General features: G+C 45.5%; 1 protein-coding gene across 4 annotated transcripts; it reads right to left on the bottom strand.

Moving 5' to 3' along the window:
• Window positions 1-5,858: 5,858 nt before the first annotated feature.
• On the bottom strand, window positions 5,859-24,063 carry LOC124054368 (insulin receptor substrate 2-B). 4 transcript variants are annotated; one of them, XR_006842366.1, is made up of 4 exons: window positions 19,450-24,063; window positions 10,827-11,290; window positions 10,545-10,651; window positions 5,859-7,734 (listed from the first exon to the last, which is right to left on the bottom strand). XR_006842366.1 is itself a non-coding variant. In XM_046380259.1 (2 exons), the coding sequence occupies exons 1-2, from the start codon at window positions 23,678-23,680 to the stop codon at window positions 11,286-11,288; spliced, it is 4,236 nt and encodes a 1,411-aa protein (XP_046236215.1). In that variant the 5' UTR covers window positions 23,681-24,063; the 3' UTR covers window positions 10,316-11,285. The 4 variants fall into 4 exon arrangements, 1 of the variants encoding a protein (XP_046236215.1); XR_006842365.1 differs by having other exon boundaries at window positions 10,545-11,290; XR_006842367.1 differs by lacking the exon at window positions 10,545-10,651.
• Window positions 24,064-24,921: the final 858 nt, after the last annotated feature.

The following is a 24,921-nucleotide window of genomic DNA, read 5'->3' as shown; positions in this document are numbered from 1 at the left end:
GCTTTCTTGACTAATCTACTTCCTGATTCGTATTGGCTGAGCTGCAGAGACAAGAGCGGATCGGAGGTGAGGTGGTCTGTGTGTGTGTGTGTGTGTGTGTTTACATCCAGGCCTGTTGTCTCGGCTCTCTAAGCTGTTTAGAGCTACACTGCCTGCTGCTTCCTGGAAAGACATGCTGATCTTTTGTCTGAGCGCATTCTCCCCCCTTGCTTCTGTTCACCACACAAAGGTAAGTTTGGGACGCGCAAAAACACAAAGCACGGGATCACGCGGGTGGCGGCGGCGAGGAGGCTCCCTGGTGTTGTGAGAGCCCATACCAGTACCAAAAAACAGATTAGATGTACCCTGAGCTCGCAGGCCGAGGTGTCCTGCCAAAGTGTCCTTATGCAGAATCCCTGCTCAGTCAGGATAAGTCTCTCGGGATGAGAGCGTCACCTAAATCTGAAGGTTTATTTACACTTTAATATGACGTAAACTCCATCAATTCCCCCGCATCCGATCCTGAATGCACAGAGTGTCATCAGTGTGCTGTGATATGGGTCATTAGTGGGGATCCTTCAGAAGAACACTGTGGCACCAAACAGACTTGATGACTCCGGTTTAAAGTGCTTTTAGGTTAGGACCTTTTGTAATCAATGCCCCTTTATTGGCATCAAGAGTCTTAACAGTAAATCAGTGGTAGCCAGAGCCAGAGATTTTGTTTCATAAATGGGGTTGAAACCCAATTTCACCACTTGTGTTTGGCACTTGCATCGAAAACCACAGGATAAGAAAAGCAATTGTGCTCTGAAGAAGGCCCAGTGCCGAAACTCTCCTTTAGCTGTCTTAACCGGAGCTAAACAAGTGAAATGTATTAAGTATGTATGTAAGTATTTTGTCCTCTTTGGCTTGGAAATTTGAGCTGCGCCACCTTTTTGCACTCCACTGGAGATCTCATTGGTTGTAGCGCAACCTCCTTTTCCAATTCAAACACGTTTTCCTAATTGTACCGTCCAGTAGATTCATATCAGCCAACGTTTAGGTCACTACTGCTCTCTGTAGCACCTGCTCTGGAGGACACCTGGAAAGCCCCCTCGCTCGCTACCTAAATAGGAAAGTTTCAAAGATGTGAGAAGACGAAGGAGGAGGAGGAACAGAGGCGCCCACCCCTGTCCAACGGACTCTTTTTGGAAGACAGATATTGCGGTTGAGCGTCAGCGAGGTCAGACCTCCCGCTGGGTGACGAGGAAACGAGATGGGGTCAGGTGAAACTCTTATGCATCCTCTCTCATTAGGGAAGCCATCTGTTTGTGTATGTGACGGGTTAGCGGAGGGATTCTGGGGATTTCGGAAACACTCGCTGACGAAGATGCTAATAGCCGCACTAATAGTTGAGAAGCCGCGTACATCAGATGCCCGCAGTGGACTCCAATCCTTGCACTTAATCGCACATGCACTGAAATACACACACCAATGCATACTGGTTGTTGTTTTGAAACTCTAGCACCAGTCTACATCCCCAGTGGGCCCACTGGTTCGTCCATCAGTAATGAAACCCTAGCGGGTCACATGCTGGTGTTGAAATGCCCCCTGCTTGGCACGCTGTCCTGGCCCTCATCATCATCTCACACACACTCACACAAACACATGTATACATCATCATATCTCTGCGTACCTCCAGGCTCTGTCAGTCAGCAGGGACATGGCAGCCGCTCTTCTCCAGCCAGTAGAGGGGTTCACTGGGTGAAAACATCCAGGGCCTCATCTGTGAAGTCAGAAGCCATGTGAACAGTTTCAATCGCTGCAGCAGCCAAACCTGCTCCATCAACTCCTCAATCTTTTCCCATACACACTGAATGTTATGAATGAGTGTATGTTAGACTTGTATAATTAGATGATGTAACTAACCCTCTGATGGCTATAGTGGGGGACCCAAGCTGTGTGTGTGTGTGTGCTCGCAGAGCCATAGCTACCAATGAAGACACTGAGGTCAAATCAGTTTAATTCTGAATCTAATTCTGAATCTGAATCTTCTACTGAATCATTCATTAAAAAGATTTGGTCAAAAGATTAATTCACTGACTTGTTCAGTGTTTTACCCAAGCTGCGACTGCATCGTGCCACCCACTGAACTGAACTTATCAACTTTATTTCTAAAAACTCAGCTTCTGTGATTAGGTTGATGTGCTTGCTCTGAGACTATGAAAATACTACAGCCAATATAAATACTATGTAGCTCATTAAAGCCTCTCTCTTCTATCTCTGGATTAGGAAGTTCTTATAGCTTGTACATAGTAAGTCTGATCTCTCCCTCGCTGAATTATCGTGCAATGACAGCACCACAATATGCAAATCATCATATGGAGCTAGTACCGACTAAATTCACTGGAAAAGAAATGGAAACGCTCCAGTCAGTCACAGTGAGCGAGTGTATCCCTGTTTTTGATATTTTTCCCTTTTCATACAACATTTCAACCTCCATTGCCTGTATGTACCTGTCAGAAAGAAATGTGAGTTTTCAGTTGTACTTCTAGATAGTTACAACACAACTACTGTTAAGGCCTAACAGAAAGTGAACAAATATGTGCTTATAGAAGGTGCTGCTACAAACACAGCTGGCATGCTAATCACTGATAGCCAATCAATGCTAGCCAGTCAAAAACATTTGGAGTTTCTTTATATTTTCTCTGTACTGCTTATCCTCCTGGCATTCATTTCCAGGATTGTACAAAATTTATTAAAAGAAAAATTGATCAAGAAGGGAACCCCCCACCTGCCAGAGCTAGCAAACTTGATACCAGTTAGTTAGCAAGTTAGCTTCATTGCTAAAGGTGCAAGAAGTTTTTCATAACTCCTGCCTTATAATAACTTGTCGCCTTATAACTTGTTTGAAAACTATTCCTTTGTCATAGAGCAGTTTATACTTTAACAGAGAAGGTTAAATAGGTGGACTGTGAAGCACAGCTAATAAGCTAACTTTGAAACTGTGAAACACAGCTAATAAGCTAACTTTCTCCATTTTGTTCTTTCTAACTTACATTAGCACTGTCACAAAAACTTGCTATCGTTCAACTTTTGATTGTAAGTCCACTGTCCTTTTTTCAGCGGGAACTCTGAACTTCAATTTTATGCTACTTTATGTTTCTAAATATCATAGTTAGCTACCTAGCTAACCTCTAATCAGTCACTGTTTTACAGATAAATACTTTACGAATGAAAATATAATTTATAAATTATGTTATTGAGCTTACCATCCAACAATAGGCTACAGTATTAGTAGCTGCTCAGGATTTAGCACATAATATTCCAATAATAAAATATAAATGGATGCTTGTACATAAAAACTCTGAGTACATTTTTCTACTTTTACTTAAGTGAAACCCTGAGCATAAGACTCACTTTGCAATATTTTTGCAGAGTGGTTTTGCTTCTTTTATGTAAGTAAAAGACCTGAGTACTTCTTCCACCACTGTCTCTGTACACTCCTGAGTAAAAGACTTGTATTGATCTTTGTCTGTCTGCTTTCTGGTGTTGTCCATGCAGCAGTGGCTTTGATATCCCAAGCACGCGCCTGACAAATATCTACTTCGACATGTCATTTTTCATAACAGATATTTTAGGTTTGCAGTGTAACATCTGTGTCTTATTTCTGCACTGTGGCTTTTAGGTTTACTCTGCAGGTGTTCTAGAAAGGTGTGTCACCTAAAATGAAAATGTAAATTCATGAGAAGGGCTGGATATCGCGAAAACGCTGATGTATTTTGAAACCCAGATGACATCAGAGAAAGTTTACGAATGGCTATCTCAGTGCAGTCTGAGGGCAAAGAGAGCCTTCTGTGATCCATTCAAAACAAAGATATTTCTTTTCCTAATAGGACGGATATCTGATAATATGGACAGGTGTGGCATTTAAAATCAAAAACTTCGATGAAGATCCTTGAGTTTGACCACCATTTGACCTTTCCGTTTGATTGGCGATGAGGTCGAAAATCCTAAGATTAGATGTTAGACGTTCTGATAGCTTGTGTGGTCAGGATCATCCTCAGTATCGGCCCATCACTAATTTAGTTGGGGGGGGGGGTTAACAGCACAAGTGTAATTTAGCTTGTCTTAATAAACAGACAAACAGACCTAGAAGTTATCTCAAGCCAGCTCCTTTGCAAGGCATTAAAAATGTTTTTTCTTTTTTTTTGATGTCCAACACACTTGGATTTGTATTATAAAAACAGAAGTTGTTTATTTATGACCAACAAGTGGAAACCAGAACAACAAAGTCGAACACCAGCCTGCTGTCTGCGGTGGATTCAGGAGTCTCCTCTCAACTGACTGCCTCTCATGACCAAACTGAACTTTGGATTGTTTTGACATTTAGACTTTGAGATGCTGGGCTGGTCTTCTGGGCTGGATAAACACTGCGTGTCATCAGCCAAAAACCATTCATCTGCAAAAAGAGCTTCAGGAAGTGCTTGTTGTCTCATCTACGCCCATCTTTTAAATGCGTTTCAAAGGCCAAAAAGTGATGACAGCCCTGTAAAACTCATTAATGATTATCAATACAGTCGAGGAAAACACATCTGTTGTTTTGTGGCTCCCTGACAGCACAGGTGTGTGTGTACTGCTGTATTCTTCCAGTCAAACGCAATCAGGATTTTACTTGAAGTTTTGGTATTGTTTACGTGACCGGGTTTAATCTGCAACAGTAAAAGTGACGGATTCGAGTTTATAACAGGAGACTTAAACAATAACAACCGTATCCTCTCAGACTGAGTCAGTTCCTCCATGCGAACATTTAATTAGATCAAACAAAGCTCTGACTGCATGCAATATGTTTAGGAACAGTGGCCGACTCAAGTCTGTCTTAGGGGAAGGAGTGAAACGAATAAAATGCAGAAATTTTAAACAGTTAAAACTCTCATGTAGTTTTCTAGCTTGTACAGCAGCCTGTGTGGCACTATGTCATATTTTCTCCATTTCAAGGGCACCTTAGAGGGTATGTTGCCATGTTTTGTCCACTGGAAGGGCATCCTAGGGGGCACTTGTCTCGTTTTATCGACCAGAAATGCATCCAAGAGGGCAATCTTGCAGCGTTTTTCCAAAGACCGGGGTACCACTGGGTGGGCACTCAAGAATGATGTCTTAAATAGGCCATTTTTTTTTCATTAATTTGCCCATATAACCTAATGCACAAGTTTGCACAAGAAAAGGGTGTCAAATAAGGTAAAAAAAATCCACCTTCTGCTTGTGGATGGATGAACTGTTGTTATGATGAACATCACAAATTATTCTTATTTTTACGTCAATGTTTGAGTGAAGATTACACAAGCAACACGTTAGCAGCCTGGAGCGCAGGTCAGGAGGTTATTAAAGACATTAGGATTTGTCATCAACTTAAACAAACTTCATGGCCATTTACTGACGTCACTTTTCCTTTGACATAAGTGTTGGGTTTTGTCAGTTAAAAGTGTTATCAGGGAAATTTCTCAGAAGAATCTTGTGGTCCTTCAGTGCAAGGGAAAACATTAAAAAAGAAAAAGAAAAAACATTTTCAGATGACAGAAGTTATTTTTCTTGGTCTCAGCTCTTCCAGGCGCTGAGGTAAACTGTTTTTGCTTCAGTCAAAGCGCGTCTTTGTCGAACATTTCAAACAGTCACTGTGTCAAAACGCATTTGCCTGAGAGTCGGGCATTAGTGTGTTAAGCAAACACACACAAAGATTAACATTTCTGGTACAGTTACACCAGATTATTTGTCTTCAGTGACGTCAAAACTCTCAGGCTGAGCTGATTGGAAGCTCATGCTAAAAAAACCCAAAAAAACAAAAACTGAGCACACACTGAGACGTCTCACACTTAAAAAGAAGACAGCTGAGAGCACAGCGGTTACATGAACACATTTTTATTGCAATAGCTCTATCGAAAGCAAAAAAGTTCTGATAAATATAAACACTATGCCGATGCTCAAATCGCCTCTGCGTACCCCTCCTACCTCCCTCTCCCTCCACGAGGAAAAAAAAGAGAACGAAAGAGAGAAGGAAATAAAACAAAAACAAAATAAGGGATGAGGGGAGGCGCTGATCATAACATGAAAAAAGCGACAACTTGAGTTTTTCGTATTTACAGGAGGAGGATTTCTTTTCCCACCACGGTTTCTCTCTCTCTCTCTCTCTTTTTTTAAACGTTTTTCTTCTTTTTTCTATATAGGACGTACGTCGCTGAAAAATAATGCACATACGAAGGATACACACCTCCACAGTATTTTTTTTAACTCTTTCCTGTAAAGCTAATAAACAACAGCATTCAACTCAGAAACTAAGAACACAGGTGGCAGGGTGGGGAGGGATCTGCTTTCCCCGCCCACCTCCGCCAAAATCCTCCAAAGTTTTGAAAAGATTTGGGGGAGGACAAAAAAAAAATAAAGAAACCCATGTCTGGGCAATGATCATCATCATCTTCGTCGCTATGGTTGCCACCGACAGCTTTTCCAACTGTTAACTGTACTACACAGCAGCAAATAAAACTGCAAGATAGTTACAAAAAATAAACATTATGCAGAGGCTGTAACCCATTTCTTTATACAAATAACTGCAAAATGCCTATGTACTCTTAAAAAACAAATACTACCCTTGTATCGCTTTGTTTTCAGAGAAACAATGTTGCCCCGATACAACAAAACAACCAAAAATAAGATGATTATTTTCCCTCTGTAAACTAGAATACAAAATAAACCAAAAGATTAAGAGGAAAAAGGAAACAAAAGTTTGCATAATGATGCAGTACCCTAAGTCTTCTCTGCAAGGATTATATATATTTATGTATACATATACATATATGTAAATATATTACGTAGGTCTCATTTCTTTCTCACTTCTCAACCCCGAACAAGAAAAATTCATAACAGCTGATCTTTAAGGTTGCAATGAGGACAGTTTTGAGGTTGAATTGTTGCCAAGATAAACAGAGACTCTGTGAATGAATTCAGTCATGACAAAGAATTAAAGGGGGAGGGGGTGTTAAAATTCAACATGAAGGCTATCAGACATGAACGACATACATCCATTTTTTTAATAATGCTTCAAATAAATTAAGGGGTGGGTGGGGGGGGTTCAAAAATGCCCCAAAATCTAGCTCTATCTTTTTTGCCATAGCGTCAAAAAAACCAAACAAACCCAAAAGCAACACGTTGCTGTAGCATAGTACGTACACAAAACATTTTGCAAACGTAAGAAACAAAAATATTCGTTTGTCGTGGGCCGCTGCAGCCTAAATAATTTATATTCAATTCTTTGTTCATTTGAAAGGGGACAAATCTCTCAAATTGTTCATAATGTACATGTAAGACACGTCACAGGCTTAAAATCTTTAAACATTTTGTTGTACTTTCACTTTTAAATCGGACCTTTTGAAACATGGATCTGCTGAGGCCCGCTCGACGATGCTGACCCTCCAGGGGGCCATAAAGAGGCAAACGGAGAGCTCAAAAGCTCTCCTGTTTCTGTACCGACAACGTTAGCATTAACCTCCACATTTTGAAATGCACAGACAGGAAACGATTGCTTATTTATCTCTTATATCCTAAGGTGATGGAGACGGGACGGAGGGAGAGGCTGAAATTTTCTTAAAGCACCTTATCAGTTGAAAGAAAGTTGATGAGAAAGTGTCGTACCGCTGATTAGTGGGTTAGCCGTGAGTGATGAACACCTCGGACGCTGACGAAGGCACAGTCTGAACTGCCTCGGTGCAGTAAAACTCCACATATCTGGTAATTCAAGCACAGATCGATTAATCATTTTAGTCAAGCAAGCAAAAAATTGCCATTTTCGACTTTGCAAAATGTCAGGATTTGCTGTTTTTTTTTTTTGGTTTCATTAAATTATAAATCGATTATCTTTGTCGTTACGCATTTGTCAAGAAGAGATTTTTTTTCATCTTGTGCACGAGACAAACGCATTTTTTTTTTATCTTGCATGTACTGTGCACAGAAGATAATTACAGGGCACAAGATGGTAAAACACAACATCTTCAGGGCTCCCACTGACATGAGCAAAAAAACTTTAACCTCTGAAAAAAAAGCCAATTTTGCTTTTTTTGTACCAAATTTGTAATGATGACAAAATAAACGACTTTGGATTTCTGCAGCTTGTTTCTTCAGAGTTTGGAAAAGCTGTTTCCCAGTTGGTAGATTGTACACGACAACAGCATGCGCACCATGCAGTCACCTCACCAAGACACTTAAGCAACAAATTCCTCCGTTAACATGGTCACAAGCAGCAAGTGACAGTCAGTTTCAATGAAGACCCAACGCCTCTGTGCAGCTCAGAGCATCAAGTAAGCAGTTTCTACTTCTGAGATCAGTCAGAGCTGCAAAAAAACGCCATTCCTGCTCTCCAAACGAGACGTGAACAATTGTTTAAAGATACCTCAGCATCCCCTGCTGCGAGGGGCCCGAAAACCATGACAGCCATGCGTCCCACACAAAAGCACAGCGAGACTGACAGGCCTTCATCAGTCTGAACAAATTAAAAACAACAAAAGGGAAAAAAAGTGGGCTGATAACAAAAAAAAGAATAAAAATCAGAAAGAGGGCAAAGATAGCATTAAGATGAGTGAATACTGAACAAAAAAAACCCTGCGATTCTGCGGGTTAGCTGTCAGTCTTTGTGTTTCAGCTTATTTCCATCTATGAAAACAGTCGTGTGGGTAATGGTCATGGGAGAGTAGCGAGTACAAATGCTAAATACGGGTGGATCAGTCTGTTAAAGTGTGTGTGTGTGTGTGAGAGAGAGAAAGGGCAGCAAGCCCCAGCTGAGACAGTGATTGATGTGGGTGTTCGCTGCCTGTCCAAACGTGTGTGTGTGTGTGCGTGTGTGAGGTTGTGACAGGGCAAGTATGTCCAGCGCGCTGCACCTGGGGCTGCGGCTCAGGTTACTGGAAACCTCTTTACGTCACCCAGAGCCACTGACGAACACCCAGCATGAATATATACGAGTGTGAAAAATCCTGGACGTCACCAAGAGGCACCGACAGAGAGCCGAAATGGGCGCACGCAGGAGTTACCCTCGCCTAAATAAGGCTGCGTGACCACTGTGTGTGTGTGTGTGTGTGTGTGTGTGTGTGTGTGTGTGGGTGGCGACAGCAGACCTGGGAGACGTCACATGTCCGTGACATTAATCTGGTGTTTGCATCCCAGTGTCATCATCTGTACTTTGTGCTTTTACCTTTCACAGCGCGTTTTGTGTGTGTGTGTGTGTGTGTGTGTGTGTGTGTGTTGGAGGCCCACTCTCCCTCGCTAACCTGAACTGTGCTACAGAGCAAGTTACTTTCCAGCTATAGTTGGAGCCAGCCATCGGTTATGAATGGAAAATGAATAGTATTTATAAGAATCTTGAACTGTGAAATTTTCTAACACACACACACACACACACACAAAGAAAAAAAAAACCCAAAACAAAAAAGCTGATAGCTTCAGCAGTGTAAACACGGCCACGGTGTGTGCACCTCTTTGGAAATGTTTTAGCCATCGAGAGATCTTTATTGTCACTGTGCTCAGAGAACAATGAGATACGTGGAGCAATCAAAGTGTGTAATGTCCTTTATGAGGTAAAACTGAAAAGAATAAAACTAAAACACCTGCTTCAGCACAGCCAACAGCTCCCTCACGCTGGAACTGCATAACATGACCGAGCAGCAGGGCGGTAAAACTTTTCTCCATCCATCGGCCATAGCAGCTGAGTTTCCAAAACCTCTGCAAGCGAGTTGGACATACTGGGAAAGTTTAGACACGAGATACTGTTCTCATATTAGACTGCTCAAGATGAAGTAGAGTCAGCAGCCGGGTTAGCTTAGCTTAGCATAAGGACTAGAAACACAGGGAAACAGCAGCGCTAAAGCTCACTCATTAGTTTGTTTGTTTAATCTAACAAAAAAGAGTCTTCACAGAGTTATGGGTGACCTTATGACATGAAATGATGAACTGTCAATTCTACATATGGGTTCTTGAACAAGCAAGAAGTAACATGTTAACTACTGCACTTTTTTGCAGCGAATCCCCTAATTTGCTGTCTTTATGCTAAGCTAAGCTACCCTGCTGCTGGCGAATCATATTTAACACGAAAATATGAGACTGGCATCAACCTTCTGATCTGACTGTGGGCAACAGTCAGATCAGTTTGTTTCCCAAAATGTCCAACTATCCCTTTAAACACCTCAATTTGCTTCAGTTATCTGCAAAGCGGCTTGAAGAGGAGACAGACTTAAGACAGCTAAATCTTTCCAGCATTCGAATGGCAGCCGGCATTCGTCCCCCCCCCCCACCCTGCCGAGTACCGTCTGCACCGTGAAAGCAGAAATGTAAGAATGAAAGAAATGTACCGGAATATTTGTAACTACTGCTACGAATAAACAACATGTGCTACAAAATTGGAAGAGTAATGCCTCCTGCTGCGTTCGTACAATGCGATAAAACCCATACTGACGCAGTGCCGCAGCTCCGTTTCCCGGTCCAATCTGAAACTGGCGCAAACTGTATATAAAAATGCTAATCTGAAGGGCGCTGGTACTGTGCCCTACCTGACTGGGGAAAGTGTGAGAACAAACACAGTACTCGTGCAATGCCGCTCGTCCACTCTGTGGCTAAAATGGATCAGGCCACGAGTTCGTACCATTTAAGGGATAATCTGTTTAAAAAAAACCAAAACAAAACAAAAAGCATTTTCAACTACAACTTTGTCCGCAATGTAATAACTGTATCGTACTGTATTGAGGATGGATTATGCATGGGGTAAAAAAAAAGAAAAAAAAAAGAATAAAAGATAAAAATTAATATTATTATGTTAACATAAAAGTCTGTACCATAATGCCTTTTCTTCGTACTCAATTAGTAGAAGCAGAACCATAAGACTACGAAGGGTTCTGTAGATCCCCTCAACGTTCACTGACTGCTATCTGCTGAACATGAGGGGACGGGGGGGACAAAGCAGCACACACTGGCAGCATCAAGTGTGAGAGAGGGGGAGGAAGTGACAAAATATGCATATAAAACACACACAAAAAAATAAAAAAAGATGAAATACATTTAACAATAAAAATAAATTGCAAGCGTTTTTTTGTCATCTGCTGTGATGTTGTCTTCTGCATCCAGAAGGGAGCGGCTTCTCAGTCTGGGTGAGGAGGTCACCGGCAGCAGCAGCAGCAGGGGGGTGAGGGGAGGGGAGGTGGAGGCCAAAGGTCACAGGCAGAGTCAAGTGTCCCCAGCACAGAGATGAGGAGGAGGAGGAGGAGGAGGGTGGCGAACCTCGATCGTCCCGTCGCTCAGTCTGAGAGAGAAAACAGAGCACAGGTGAGCAAAAGCTTTCAGTGCAAATGTCGAGACACAAAAACACAATGAAATGTCAGGTTGGGATGCGAGTTCTGATCCCAGTGCTGATACTTCTTAACGTAAGTGACAACAATCGGCTCCATCGACGAATTTGCTCAATAGCTACACTTTATGATGGGCTTCCTCACAGCAACGTCTCCTCAAACGCCAATACATCAAATGCAGGTGAGCAGGAAGTGCAGGAGCAAAAAGCGCTTTGTCACACATGAATATTGTACTAGTAGAACTGAGCTGGTCTTATTTTCTTTACTGAGAATTTGCGGAGACACACAGCAGAGCTTAAGTGAAGCTGAACTAAACTAAAATGTTGTGAAGTCGTCCGCGTATGAAAGAAAAAGCAGACAAGTCTGGCATAAACCAACGCCTGCTCATTAATTATTCACTCTACGTAACATCTTTCCTCAACACGAAGTTCCTCGGCAATGGAAGCAGAGCTAAAATGACAGAAAATCTGAGACCGCTCGGACGAGCGTTTTCGCCATTTACTCATATTTCACAGATGAAAAAACACAGCGAGAGCTCCTGTGGCTGTTGGAGAGAAACTGTTGTTTTCTATTTGCCTGATGTGACCCACACACACACACACACACACACACACACACACAAAGAAGCTGGAATGCGGCTGGTTCACTGACAGTGGTTTTGGACTGACAATATTAGTTGTTTTTGGACATTTTGAAGCCAAGTGGTGCTGACTAATTTTGACTGGAGTCTGGCCGGCTTTGGACTCGGCCTTCCAAACGCTGCTGCTGCTGCAGAGGAGTGAAAAGCTCGCTTCTTCCAGTCTGGAAGATTTTTTCAGGCTTGGAGGGGTAATAATGTACCCCCCTCCCCCCTTTATTAGGTTATTTAACACAGCAGTTACACAAAAAGAGGGTGTGATTATGGAAAGAAGCCACAGATGGCCTTGCAGCTTATAATCACAGTAAACTCAGAGTATTTTGGCTTTTGTACAACAGTTGCTGAGGTGTGTTCAGGCTTTTCAAAGAAGCAGCACAGATGTGAGACATCTCTGACCGAGCAGGCGGCTTGGCTCAAACTACTCGATGTACCAAAGAAAAAACAAATCTGCTTGTCTGGTAAATAAGTGAGCCTGGCCGGTGAACTTTGGATTCAGTTTGCTGCCAGCAGACACACATAAAGTTTGTTTCCCGCCCTGCTATCATGGCCCGGACCGGCCCGTCAGGTCGGCTGTTTTGGTGCGGCCCAGCGGCCCCGAATGACCCTGGCGATGGCCGGCGACCAGCTGGGTTATTCCACTGAGAGCGAGGCTTTGTCTGACACAACAATGTGAGCAGCACGCCACAATACAGATGCTTTGACAGGGGGCACTGCTGGAATGCTGCTCCCCTGTTTGTTAGCCACGGGGATGGAGGGATGGATGAACGGACAGACGGACTGAGAGAAAGACGGGAGCACACAGTACACAGAGGGGAGGAGTGACGGTGCACGCGCTCGGCGCAGCCTAAACAAAATCTGGTCCGACCAAGCGGCTGCAGCCAAAGACAAAGAAAAGCACATCAACCACTGGACGTCTGCGACAAACACACCAAAAAACTGAGACTGACCACAAGTGGGGGGACGCAAACAAACCTGGCAACCCAAACAAGCTGTGAAAAGCGCAGAGAGGCCGGGGAAGAGCAGCACTTCCTGATACGCTGACACACTTCAGACACACAGTTCGACACACTCTCAGACCTAAACAAAATTCAGTATTTACTTGTGTGTGCGCGCGTGTGTGTGTGTGTGTTTGTGTGGGAGGAAATAGCAAAACATGTCAAAGCCTGAGAGGAAACAAGTGGACGTTCACATGAAACTGTGCTCAGCTTCTATGGTTCTGACCATCATGTCAGCTGTTACGCTACAGCTTATCTCATCACACGCATGATTTTATTTATTCTTTGCCTTTTGCGCAAACCTTCCAACTGCTCTCATGTCGTTCGTTCACTGAGGCCAACAGCCGGTGGTGGCAGTTCTTCAGTCAGGTGGAGAAGAAGGAGAAGAACAAGAAGAAGAGCAAGAATGACGTAGTTAAAGAAGCACAGGCTTGTAGTACTCGAGTGCAGGATTAAGTTCAATATCATAACAACTACTCAATAATATATTTGGATTGGACTCGACTCAGATCAGTAGTGGACTTGACTTGAACCTTTTCTTTAATGACTTGGCCTTGACTCGGACTCGAACATTGGTAACCCGTTTAAAATGCGCATAAAAACAGGTGAATGGAAACCCACACTGCGATGGACAGTCAGTGTGTGTGTGTGTGGGTGTGTGTGTGAGGTCACTGAGGACTTTGATCAAAACAGGGCTCTGAGGACATGAGCCTGGCTGACCTGAGCTGCCCTCATTTAACAGACACACAAACAAACACACACACACACACACACGCTCGCACCACAAAATCGGGTTATAAAAACAGTTCGCCAAACACCTGCATTAACTAACAGCTTGTTGTGTCGTTGCAACACAGGCAGGTGTTCAGAGCCGTGACCCCCCTCCCCCTCGGCCTCTGTCTCTCAACCCCTTTCACCCAGCTGGGACAACAGATGAAAGGCATCATGGGAGTGACGAGCGAGCGTAACGTGTCGACCTGACGCGGGCCGGCGTGACAGCTGGCCCGACGGCTTTTTAGGTACAAATCGAGGCAGATCAGGAGCTCGAAACGCTTTCCTCCTCTCAGGTCTGGATCGCCATCATTGGTTTTTGACTTCATGGTTACACAGATTCTGGGTATAAAGTCGGCAGAAATACAGACAGGAAGAGGACTCATCTCGATCTTTAGTGACAGGGCATAATTGTCAAGTCTTGTTGTCATCAAATCAAAAATAATAAGGTTTTCCCTGCAAAAACTAAACATTTTTGGGTTACAAATAAAGTTGACGGCCGTGAAATATCTTTGATGAAATGGTCCGGCTCTTTAAAGATAATCTGATCATTTTTAAGGTTGTCAGTGGATCAGAGACCAAAAACAAAAACGTGAAAGAGTTCAAGAATTTTTCGGTTTGCTCCTGCTTAATCCATACTGTGCATGTCAAAAGGTCACCAGAAGCTGCAATCAGAAAGGCGTGTTGAAAATGTTGCTGGATTCAAATACGTGTTTGCACATGCATTCAAACTTCGTCTATAAAGTTATCCAATGTCACATTCCTGTAAGTCGGGTGGGGATGGGGGTGGGGGGACTCCGGCGGGAGGCAGAGAAAGCGAGAGGAACGTAAAGGAAGCGAACACAAAGGAGAAATCAGATGTGCTGCATGCTGGAGACAAACAGGAGCCACCAATGAAACCCCCAGCGAGGAGGAAGTGACATGTGGTGTCCACCACAGAGCAGACAGCGTTTGGGTCCATTTAACACTGATGAGACACAACATTTCCCTTTGAGTGGACACTGCAGGGTGCTGGACACACAGCCCATTGCTCTCATAGAGTTCAGTCACTTTATTTAATTTGCATTAAAAAAAATAATCATCACTTCCCTACTTCCTGTGATGGAATGAAGCTACGGTAAGTACATTTACTGCACTTATGAAGTTTGGGTGCTACCTAATCCTTACAAAGTTACTTAAAGACCTTATGTAACAACTCCAAAACGAAAAAGGTCAGAAAACACCATTTACTTATTTATTTATTTTTTTTACAGCCAAAAGCAACACCTTCAAATGACTTATGTTTGACAAAAGGAAGCAAAGGCTCCAACTTTAGAAGATGGAATGAAAAATAAAAGACGACTTCTTGGTTGGGAAATTACTTCAATGATTAAATTAATTACCAAAAACAGCTGCAGATAAATTTTATATCATTCGACACCTTACCAAATGTCTGAAACTTCCTTGAAAGGCAGAAAACTGATCACACACAGGCTCTAAACTGAAATTTAATCCTCTGGGAAACATCTCCTTAAATTCTGTAATCCTCCAGGAATTCATTGACCAATGGGAACCCTGCTGGCGCCTACACGTCCCGGGTTAGAGGATCAATTCCCTGTTTAGCTAAATGGACACCAACACTGCCAGGTTTATAGATTCCCATGCTTCTCAGTGCGGGCCACCCATGCTAAAAGCACATCTAGCATGTCAGTGCTTTGAATTAAGGTGCTCATCAAACGGTGTGAGTTATTTTAAGATTATTTATTTGCTAAATGGACACCAAAATGGGCATCACAGGCAAAACCTTGACCTCAGGGGGCTTTTAGAGAGCCGCAAATACTCTGCCGTGACAGTCGGAATGGCTGCTTAAAATCGAAATCGCTTTGTGTGCATGCGTGATGGTTAATAATTCTAACATCTGTGGCTATTTAAGAAAGAGAGGGAGAGCACTGCATGTAACATACACACACACACACACACAAAGCAAAAAGGGGGGTCCTGTTACGAGCATGCCTCGGACCGGCCCATAAATTCATGTCAGTCTGGAAATAGACCTGTAAATATAGAAGGGCCTGGTCGTGGAGGTGGGAACGCCTCACACTCTGCCTAACCCTTTACCACCTCATATCCACTTGGCCAGGGCCTGGGGGGGTGTGGGGGGGTAGGAGGAAAAGGGCAGGTTCCCACCACTGTCACTTACATCTAAAAAAACTCCTCTCTGAACTGTTAAAACTTCCTCTCATGAGCCGACTTCAACCTCTTGACAGCCAATATGACAGAATAAACTGTACTGGTTATCCTACATTTTGAGACTGAGCTTGTAATTTTTACAGCACGTGTACATTGGTTTTTGGTCTCCTTCATTGGTAATAATGGGTTGAAGAGCTGAAGAAGACACAATAGTTGATTCCTGGAGAAAACTGTCACACAATGGGACATCTTTAAACTGCTCACTCTGTCTCTTCAAAACTCAATAAAACCCCCCAAAGTAATCAAGTTACAAAAGCATCAACACACTTCAGAAGAGGGAACCAGACAAGCATTTTGGTGGACAAATAAAAAAATAAAGATAACATTTAACTGATTATCTCTAAGCAGGAACATGAGTGTGACTCACTGCGTCTTAATTTAAGTTTATTATACATTGACAAGCCAGGAAAAGGTGTTCTACATGCCTATACAGCACTGCAGATGTCAGGCCAAACACCACAACAGTCTGAAAAAAGGTGCTTAATCCATCCAGTTTGGATACCAAAAACATTCTGGTGGCGGCAAGAAACCTCTGGGATCATCTCGAAACTAAACATGTCAGCGAGCGTGAGGAAAGTTTGAGAAGGTGCTCTGGCACCGACACCAGTCGCCCATGTGTGGAAGAGGAAGAAAAAACACAAAGCAGACATTATCCTCTGAGTCACCGTCTTTCTGATAAGAAAGGCCAGCGGCAGAGACGGCGTGGAGACACAGAGGACATCCTCACTGCTTCTCAGCCAGACTCTTCCTAAACAAGTCCAGCTGTCATTTACCTGAGAAACATTTGTTATAGTTTTAAAATAAAAAAGATAAATCATGACGGCAGGGCTGCAACAAGTGAGCATCTTCATTACTGATCAATCTGTCGATTGCTTGAAATGACAAGATCAGCACATTCTGACACTTTGAGAAGCAGAAATCAGCAAATGTTTGCCATTTTCCTCGCTAGAAACACACATTCTACGCTGATTATCGGAAGTGTTGACGATTCATTTTCTGTTGATTAAACTTATTCGACATGCTGTGTCATGCTGTGTCACACAAAAGCTGCGTGAAATCATGCACCAGTTTATCTGTGTTGTTAACTAAACAATCTAAAACTGTTGCTTCCAATGTAAAAGATGAATTTGCTCCTTCAAAGTCCATTACTGCTTACATTATTTGTCTGCTTTCAGTGAGTTTGTCTGTTCCCTGACTCCAGCTGAGGAAAACACACCAAACTCATGTTTAATTTAATATTCATGGCTCGGTTTCATAGGTTCACACAACATTTCCTGACAGCTGGACAGAAAGCTTGTCTCTCCTTCCCCACCCCACCCCCCTCCTCTCCTTCGGGTCAAGGATCCAGGTGTGCCTGTATCAGTTCAACACCGCAGCTGAGAGGAAATGCATTCCTGAGCGATGATGATGCGTTTCCTCTCAGCCCCGCTGTGTGCCTTGACACGCCGCCGCCGCAATTACGGCGCCACATCAAAGGCTGCCTGCCATGACTCAGCACATCCAAACACACCTACCTAGACACAGAGCGGGAACTGTAAACACACCGACACACTCTGATCATACACCAGACTGATCATACTCAATGAGTATGTGGGTATGTATTAACATTTATCCAAGTTACCTTGAACTGCATCAACACACACACACATGCACTTAATGAACCTGAAAAGTACACACAGACAGATGGACAAACACACACAATCAGATGGGCTTGAGCTCTTTTGAGTGTCAGTTGATCTCCTGCACACATTCAGCACTGTAGATTTACCACACACACACACACACACACACACACAAGCTCTTTCATCTCTGTTCAGCACCACGATAAACAAATGAGTCAGTCGGCGCTCGCAGAGAATCCTGACTCATGCTCATGCGCGCGCGCACACACACACACACACACGAAGCGACAGTTCAGGGAGGAAGTGAGGGGAGAAGCAGCAGGGAGGAGAAAATATGAGAGGACGAGTGGGAGAAAAGGAGGTGATCAAAGAGGAAGTGAGAGGCCGAACGCTGAGTCAAAACGTCCTTTACTCGTGGTCTTGATTCGTCTACGTCGCCGACTGTAGACCTGACCTCAGCACACACACACACACACACACACACACACACACACACACACACACACACTGCTGTGCTGTGCCTGAGCATCTCCACACAAAAACATCACAGCTGCCTTTAAAGCTGCAGTCAAAGTCATGTCTCAGCTCGGGCTGCTGCTGCTGACAACATGCTCTCCGACTGTCACGGTTTTGTGACCGACACTCCAGCGTCACACGACGCATCGAATAAAAACAAAAAATCACGGGCATCTTTTTTGATAATCGTTTTTTTCAGTCAAATGTCAAACATTTGCTGGATGTGGCTTCTCAAATGTGAGAGCTTTTTGAAAGTAAATTAAACAGTTTGGGGTCTCTGGGCTGGTGGGCATTTTTCGATTCATTTTGACATGTTTTATGCCAAATTATTAGAAAATTACCTGCAGATTAATCAATGAAGATGACAACAGTCGCAGCCCTGCAATCTACGGCCTCAAAAGTTTAACACCTAAACAGTCGCAACGAAAAAAGTGAAAACTCTGAGAGAAGGCGTTTCATGCGTTTTCTAACTGCTCCTGCCGCCGCTGCACTCGGCCGTGTTTTCAGTACTTAACTACATTTCTTTCATAGACGTAGAAAAGTGTCTCAAGTGACAGCCTTACAGCAGACAAAAGGCTGCGAGCGCACAAACGCCCACACGTTCGTACTCTCGGCACACATGCTGACACAAAGAAAACGGCGGCACGTGCACAGACAGGCACAGAAACACACCACCAGCTCCAAAGACAGGAAGTCGGGGCCTTTTTTTCGGATGATTCAGACCACACTTGACCTCAGATAAACATCAGTTCATTCAGCGAGCTAATTGTCTACCAGTCTGCGTGCACACAACACACACGCAGACCTCAAGATGAACCGCATATTGGTGCCACTTCCTGTGCTCAAACTGTTATAGCCCAGACTTCAGTTCCCTGGACAGATGCCTTCAAAGACGACGTCTGGCTGTTCAAAGCGCCTGAACGCAGCCTTGTCAAGATCACAGAGACTTGATCCAAAATAGATTCACTAGAGAAGCTGCAAATTGATATAATGTGACTAATAATAGCATATAGCACTTAGGGTTATTTTGGATTTCAGTGAGGAAAAAATATCCAACACTTGTTCTGTTTTACTCACACATGAAAGCTCATTCTCGCACACACACACACACACACACACACACAAAGCAAGACACTATGTTTTTCAACATGCAGGCTGGCTGCTGTGGCTGTGTAAACTCCAGAAACCCAGTGAAAGATTCTCCTACCAAATATGATTATGAAAGCAGAGAAGAGACTTTAAACAATGGCTGTCAGATGAGATAAACAGAATTTAGCGTCATTTGCCTGCGAGTTTCCCAACCTGACACACAAACACACAGAAGCACACGCGAATAAACTCACCCTTGGTTGTGGTGGTGACTCCATCAGATTTGGTGAAGTCTATACTGGCATAGGCTCCGTTCTCCAGCAGAGGCACCGTCCCCGCTGCCGCCGAGCTCCCACTGCTGCTACCAGCTCCCGACATCACGGCTCCCATGTTACTCCCGTCCTCTCTCAGCTCCAAGGCAATATAATTCAGGCCATTCTGGTAGCCCACAGACATGTTCCTGCACATTCTACCTGCCCCTGCCCCCGAGGAGGAAGAGGAGGAAGAGGATGCTGACGTCCCGGAGGTCGTGCCCATTTCTGTGGATCTTACCGGAGGATGGTGAGCTGGTGAGTCCCCAAGACCCTCCATGGACACCCACACACTGTCAAAAGATGCTGAACTGGCCCATCTTGAAGCTTGACCCTCTGTTAGGAAAGACCCGTTGGGGGCCACGGGGTTGACCAGTGTGGGGTGGGCGGCTGAGGTTGAGGAGCCCAGTCCTCCTCCAGAGGGTGTCGAATTAGAGGAGGAAGTGGAGGAGAATGTCTCAGAGCTGTGTCTCCTCCTGCCTTGGGGGTCGGCCCGAACCACCTTGGGTTCCACCTGGTGTGTCGGCGCCCTGCCTGGGCTCGACGGAGGGAGAGGAGGAGAAATGGATGAGGCCGAGGCGGAGGGAGCATGGCTGTAACGTCCCTCTATCACACAGAGATGCTGCAGCATGGCTGAGGGGCTTGTTTGCGTCCTCTCACCTCTACTGAGGTTAAAGGTCATGTCCGTGTAGTCATCCCCCATTGACATCCAGTGACCTCCAGCCGGGACTCCAGGGGAGGCCAGCGCCCCAGGATTGCTAGCCAGGGGTCGGATATAGCTAGGTGGGTTCCAGGGAGCGACAAGGCTGGGTCTGGGAGACTGGCTTTTACCCAGACATCCAGCGCTGTCCTGCTGCTCGGCTCCTACCTCCACACTCATATAGTCCTGTTGAGTTTGGGGCTGGGGAGGGGAGCGATGGTGGTCACTGGATGCCAGGGAAGGTGGTTCGTCTTGGGCAGAGAGAGGATAGGCGGGGGGCTGTTGTTGGTGGGGGTAGTGATCTCCAAACTCAATATTAATATACTCTCCGGGACTGGAAGGGCCTTCAGAAGAGCTGACAGAGGCAGGGACTGAGGTGGAGGTGCCTGCAGACGCTGTGGAGGGCTCACTAACCCGCAGCGGACCATGGAAACTTCTTCTGCCTAAAGGAAGGCGGTTGGGCCTCACAACACGCCGGTCGGCCATCGCTGCAGTCGTGTGGTGAGCTCCGTAAGGCGGGGGTGGGTGAGAGGGAGTGGAGGTGCTGCTACCTGCCCCACCCCTCTTCTCTGGTGTTGATATGGAAGCTGTGGCAACTGATGAATATACTGGCTTGGCAGGAGAACTCATCGGAACATATTCCCCATATTCCTTCTCGTCCCGCTCTCTAGTGGGGGCCTTGAAGGAACGAGGGAGGGAGAAATAAGGGCTGTAAGTCTTTGGGGTGCCTTCAGGTGTGCAAGGTGTGTAATACACACTGCTCCCTTCATTTGAGAGCTTGCGCCCCCCACTACCACTGTATGACATGTCCATATATTCTCCATTTTCTGGTCTCTCTGCTATGCTGTCACTTCCACTGGCACCTGCCATGCTTGAGCTACTGTGAGGGCTGGGAGAGGCCTGTCCTGGAGAAGGGGAGCTTCCACTGCCCCCTGGGAGCATCATCATGTAGCCGTGGGAGTCTGTAGAGGATTGGGACTGAAGCTGGGATTGGTGGTGGGCAGAACGGGGACCTAAAGCTGGACTGTGAAACTGAGGAGAATGGGATGTTTGATGGGAGTAAGAACTGGGTTGCATAGGCATGTAGTCAGTGGGCGTGTCCCGTGGCGATGCAGCCACGCCACACATCATAGGCATGTAGCCGCTGTCTTCCTTGGCAGAGGAGGAGGAGGAAAGGGGCGGGCGCTCACCACTGGCCTCTGTTCGGGAGAGTGTGGAGGGACGACTCTGCTGGCTGTGCTCGGAGCAAGAGCTGTAGTCAGAGCGAAGGGAGGAAGAGGAAGAGGAAGGCCCGCCACGGAGCAGCCCGCTGCCAAATGGTAACACAACATCTGAGCCCTCATCCAATGAGAAGTTGGTCTGGGTCATTTTCTGGTAAACTGCCACTCCAGAACCGCCAGTTGCACCACCAGCTGGTCTGGAGAAAGACTGAGTCCTCCTCCTCAGTGATGATGATGATGACAAAGACAAGCGTTCATCTTCAGTCGTTGATGTGCTCTCGTCCCGTGGCGTGTCACCTCCACTGTTGTTTCCGGAGCCCCCGCTGGTGCCGAAAACCTCCCGGTTCCAGCCCATGGCCATGTAATCATTTAGACAGTTCTCTTCTCTGATTGGTGGGGTGTTGCCCAGGGAGTCTGGTGTGTTACTCCGCACCCGGAAGTATCTGAAGTCACCAGGACTAGAGCCATACTCATCTGAAGAGTTGAAGCCGCCGTCAGATGGCGAGCCACATATCGAGGCGCTTGATGGGCGGGTGAGAGTGTCTGATACTGAGCCATGGCCACTGCTGGAGGAGACGCTGACTGGACTGGTGGTGGAGGGGAAGTGAGAGACAGGCAGCGAGGCGGAGCGAGCATGGTAGGTGGATGACGACCCTGGGATGGCTCTGACATAGCGTCCACTGCTGGTGCTCGTGCCAACATTTCCTGTGGCGGCGCCACTCCCACTGCTGTTGGCATCCCCTTCCTGGCGGCCATGATGGGCACGTGCAGAGTTAAGGTGAACCAGACTTCCTGTAGCGGAGCGGAACGGCCGGTTCATCGTCCCCTCACCCTCACTGGATGTTCGGAAGCGATAACCGCTAGCCCCAGAGCTCTTGCTTGACGGCGGCGTGCCAACGACCGACTCTGTCCTCGACCGCCGCTGCAGTCCTGTCTGGCTCGGTGGCAGGTTGCCCAGGTGACGCCGCGTTGTGATAAACGGCATGGGATTGGAGCCTGATGACTGACTCTTACTCCTGGGCCGAAACTCTGCAAAAGCTTTCAGCGCTTTCATTGTCTCCAAGATGGTCTCATGCATGTTTTGGGCCACAACAGAATCATCCACTTGCATCCATATCTCCCCAGGCCCGATGGAGGAGGAGCGGCCCACCTCAATGAAAAAGAAGCTTTCTGAATGTCCACAGCGCCTGATGTTCATCAACTGAAGGTTAACACAGGGAGTTTCAGAGTTCAACTTAACGAGGTGAATGGTTTTAGTTGAGAGGCATAGCCGGTAAACACCTGTGAGGTTTTTAGTTTGACCGAGTCCTTTAGGTTTCACATTCACCTGCCACACCTCTTTAAACACAGTACCAGGGGTGACTGTACCATATCCATCATCTAAATCATCAGAATCCAAGTGCCCTTTTTTGCCCTCACTCATCAACTCACTGACAGCTACGTACCAGTCTTCTTGCTCCTGCTCGTTTTCAGCCACAATAGCAAAGTACTCGTCCTTAGTGTAAAGGGCAATGAGGTGTTTGTTTTTAGAATCAGCCCTTTTGTTTACCGTGAAGCACTGATAGAGGTAAATAACCCTTTTAGGGGGAGAAGGGGCGACCGCTCCACCGCTTGCGGCGGCCGCGGCAGCAGAGCGCAGGCTGTTCCTGAATTTTTTCTCGCTGTCGTAGTACTCCAGGCGGCTCGGACCGAGGTGGCTGGCAGCGCGAAGCACGAAAAACCGCTTGTGTCCATGTTTTTGCTTTCTTAAATAGCCACATTTTCGAATATCATCCACAGCGTCCGAGGTATTTGCGACGTTCACAGCCGCGTATACATGGCTGCTGCTGCTGCTGCTGCTGCGGCTAGCGGAGGAGGAAGCGGCGGGGTCCTCGGCGGCATGTACCTGGCTGAGAGACGAAGAGGAGGCTTTCCTGCCCGGGGACTCTGCGATGTTGTCTCCGGAAAGATGCTGCTGCTGCTGCTGCTGTTGCTGCGGGGCCAGCTGGTAGTGATGGTGCTGCTGTTGATCCTTTGGCGGGTATTGGTGGCTGAGGTGTTGATGGTGGAGGTGGTTGGAGGGCGGTAAATGCTGATGGAAACGAGAGCCGCCTCCTCCTCCGCCGCCGATATTAATTAACGGGGAAGGGGGTTCCCCGACCGAGCCGTCTCCGTTTGCGGCGGTGGCCGCAGATTTCGTCCCCACGTCCCTCTGCTGCGTCTCCACCATCAACATCGCTGCCTTGCCTTCCTGGTAATTCGTGAAATTTGCCATCAGAAAACACAATCAAAGGTCACTTTACTAGCAAGCTAATCCGAGTGGACCTAGACCCCATTCTTGTTTTGGGAGACGAGCTCCTGAGTCCGGCTAGGCCAGCTAACGTTGACTCGCACGGCTCAGATTTGCAATCCTCAAGGACCGGCTCTGTTATTCCGTCAAAAAACAAGTCCCTTTGCCCTTCTAGCAGCGAGGCGGGTATTCCAATGCGGGCTTTTTCACGAAATGAAGCCTGCCGTGTGCAACATGACCACGTTCAGCAGTGTTTCTGTAATCGGGAGGATCCGGCTAGCTCGGTTAGCAATCCGTTCCCTTCTCTGTACACATCTCTACGGGCCAGAGCACAAACAACACATGACCCTCTGCGTCACCGACCAAACGGGAGGAACAAAGAGTCACAGACGGCCGCTCATTGGGCCATCGATTTGACTGACATTCCTTGACAGGAGTCTGGACCAATCGCTGCAAGACATTGGTGCCTTGCGTCAATAGCTCCCAAGCAATAACGTCGCACAGAGTCTTATTGAAGTTAAAAATAGGCGGTGTCTGTGTAGTACTTATCTGGAGTCTGTTGTTAGGTTTTCTAGCAAGAAGCACCGGCTGCGGGAACTGATCCCAGACCTGTAAGACAAACCAAAGCCACACAGAGTCTTTCCCCTGTCGCTGTGAGCAGATTCTGGTCTTTGGTCAAGTTTTAGATTCTGGTTATTTATTTTACACCTTAGAACTCTCCGAAAGAGTCATTACTCTGACACAAAATGTTGTATGTAATGTAACTTGTACTCTCAAAATAAATATTTAATTCCAAAATATGTGACCAGATTCAGACACCAGCCCACAGTTTAGAAACGTTTGTTTTCTTTATGAGTGGTGGAAAATAATTAAGGACATTTGGAAGTCCTGTATGTAGTAACGCTTTTGAGGTACTGTGAGTATTTGGACACCTTTGTTGCTTCAAGTACACTTTAATAAAGTGTACAATTAAAATTATTAAGTTAGTTAATGTAGCAAATTTCATACAAATACAAACACAGTGTTTCACACTTTTAAAAAGACACATAAAGAGATAATTCAGAATGAGAGACAACAAACAAACAAAAATAGACCTATTTAAAAATGGACATAATCAATGGTAAATAAGCAACACATAAAAATAGGTGCTGTAAAGTATAGTTATAGTTTCTAGGTAAAAGCAAGTTAATGAGTGGTGAATGGTTTTCTTTTAAAGGTTCGATGTA

Source organism: Scatophagus argus, chromosome 23, assembly GCF_020382885.2.
Source record: "Scatophagus argus isolate fScaArg1 chromosome 23, fScaArg1.pri, whole genome shotgun sequence".
Lineage (NCBI taxonomy): Eukaryota > Metazoa > Chordata > Actinopteri > Scatophagidae > Scatophagus > Scatophagus argus.
Note: the sequence above shows the minus strand (reverse complement) of the source record. Positions and strands in the feature narration are given on the sequence as shown.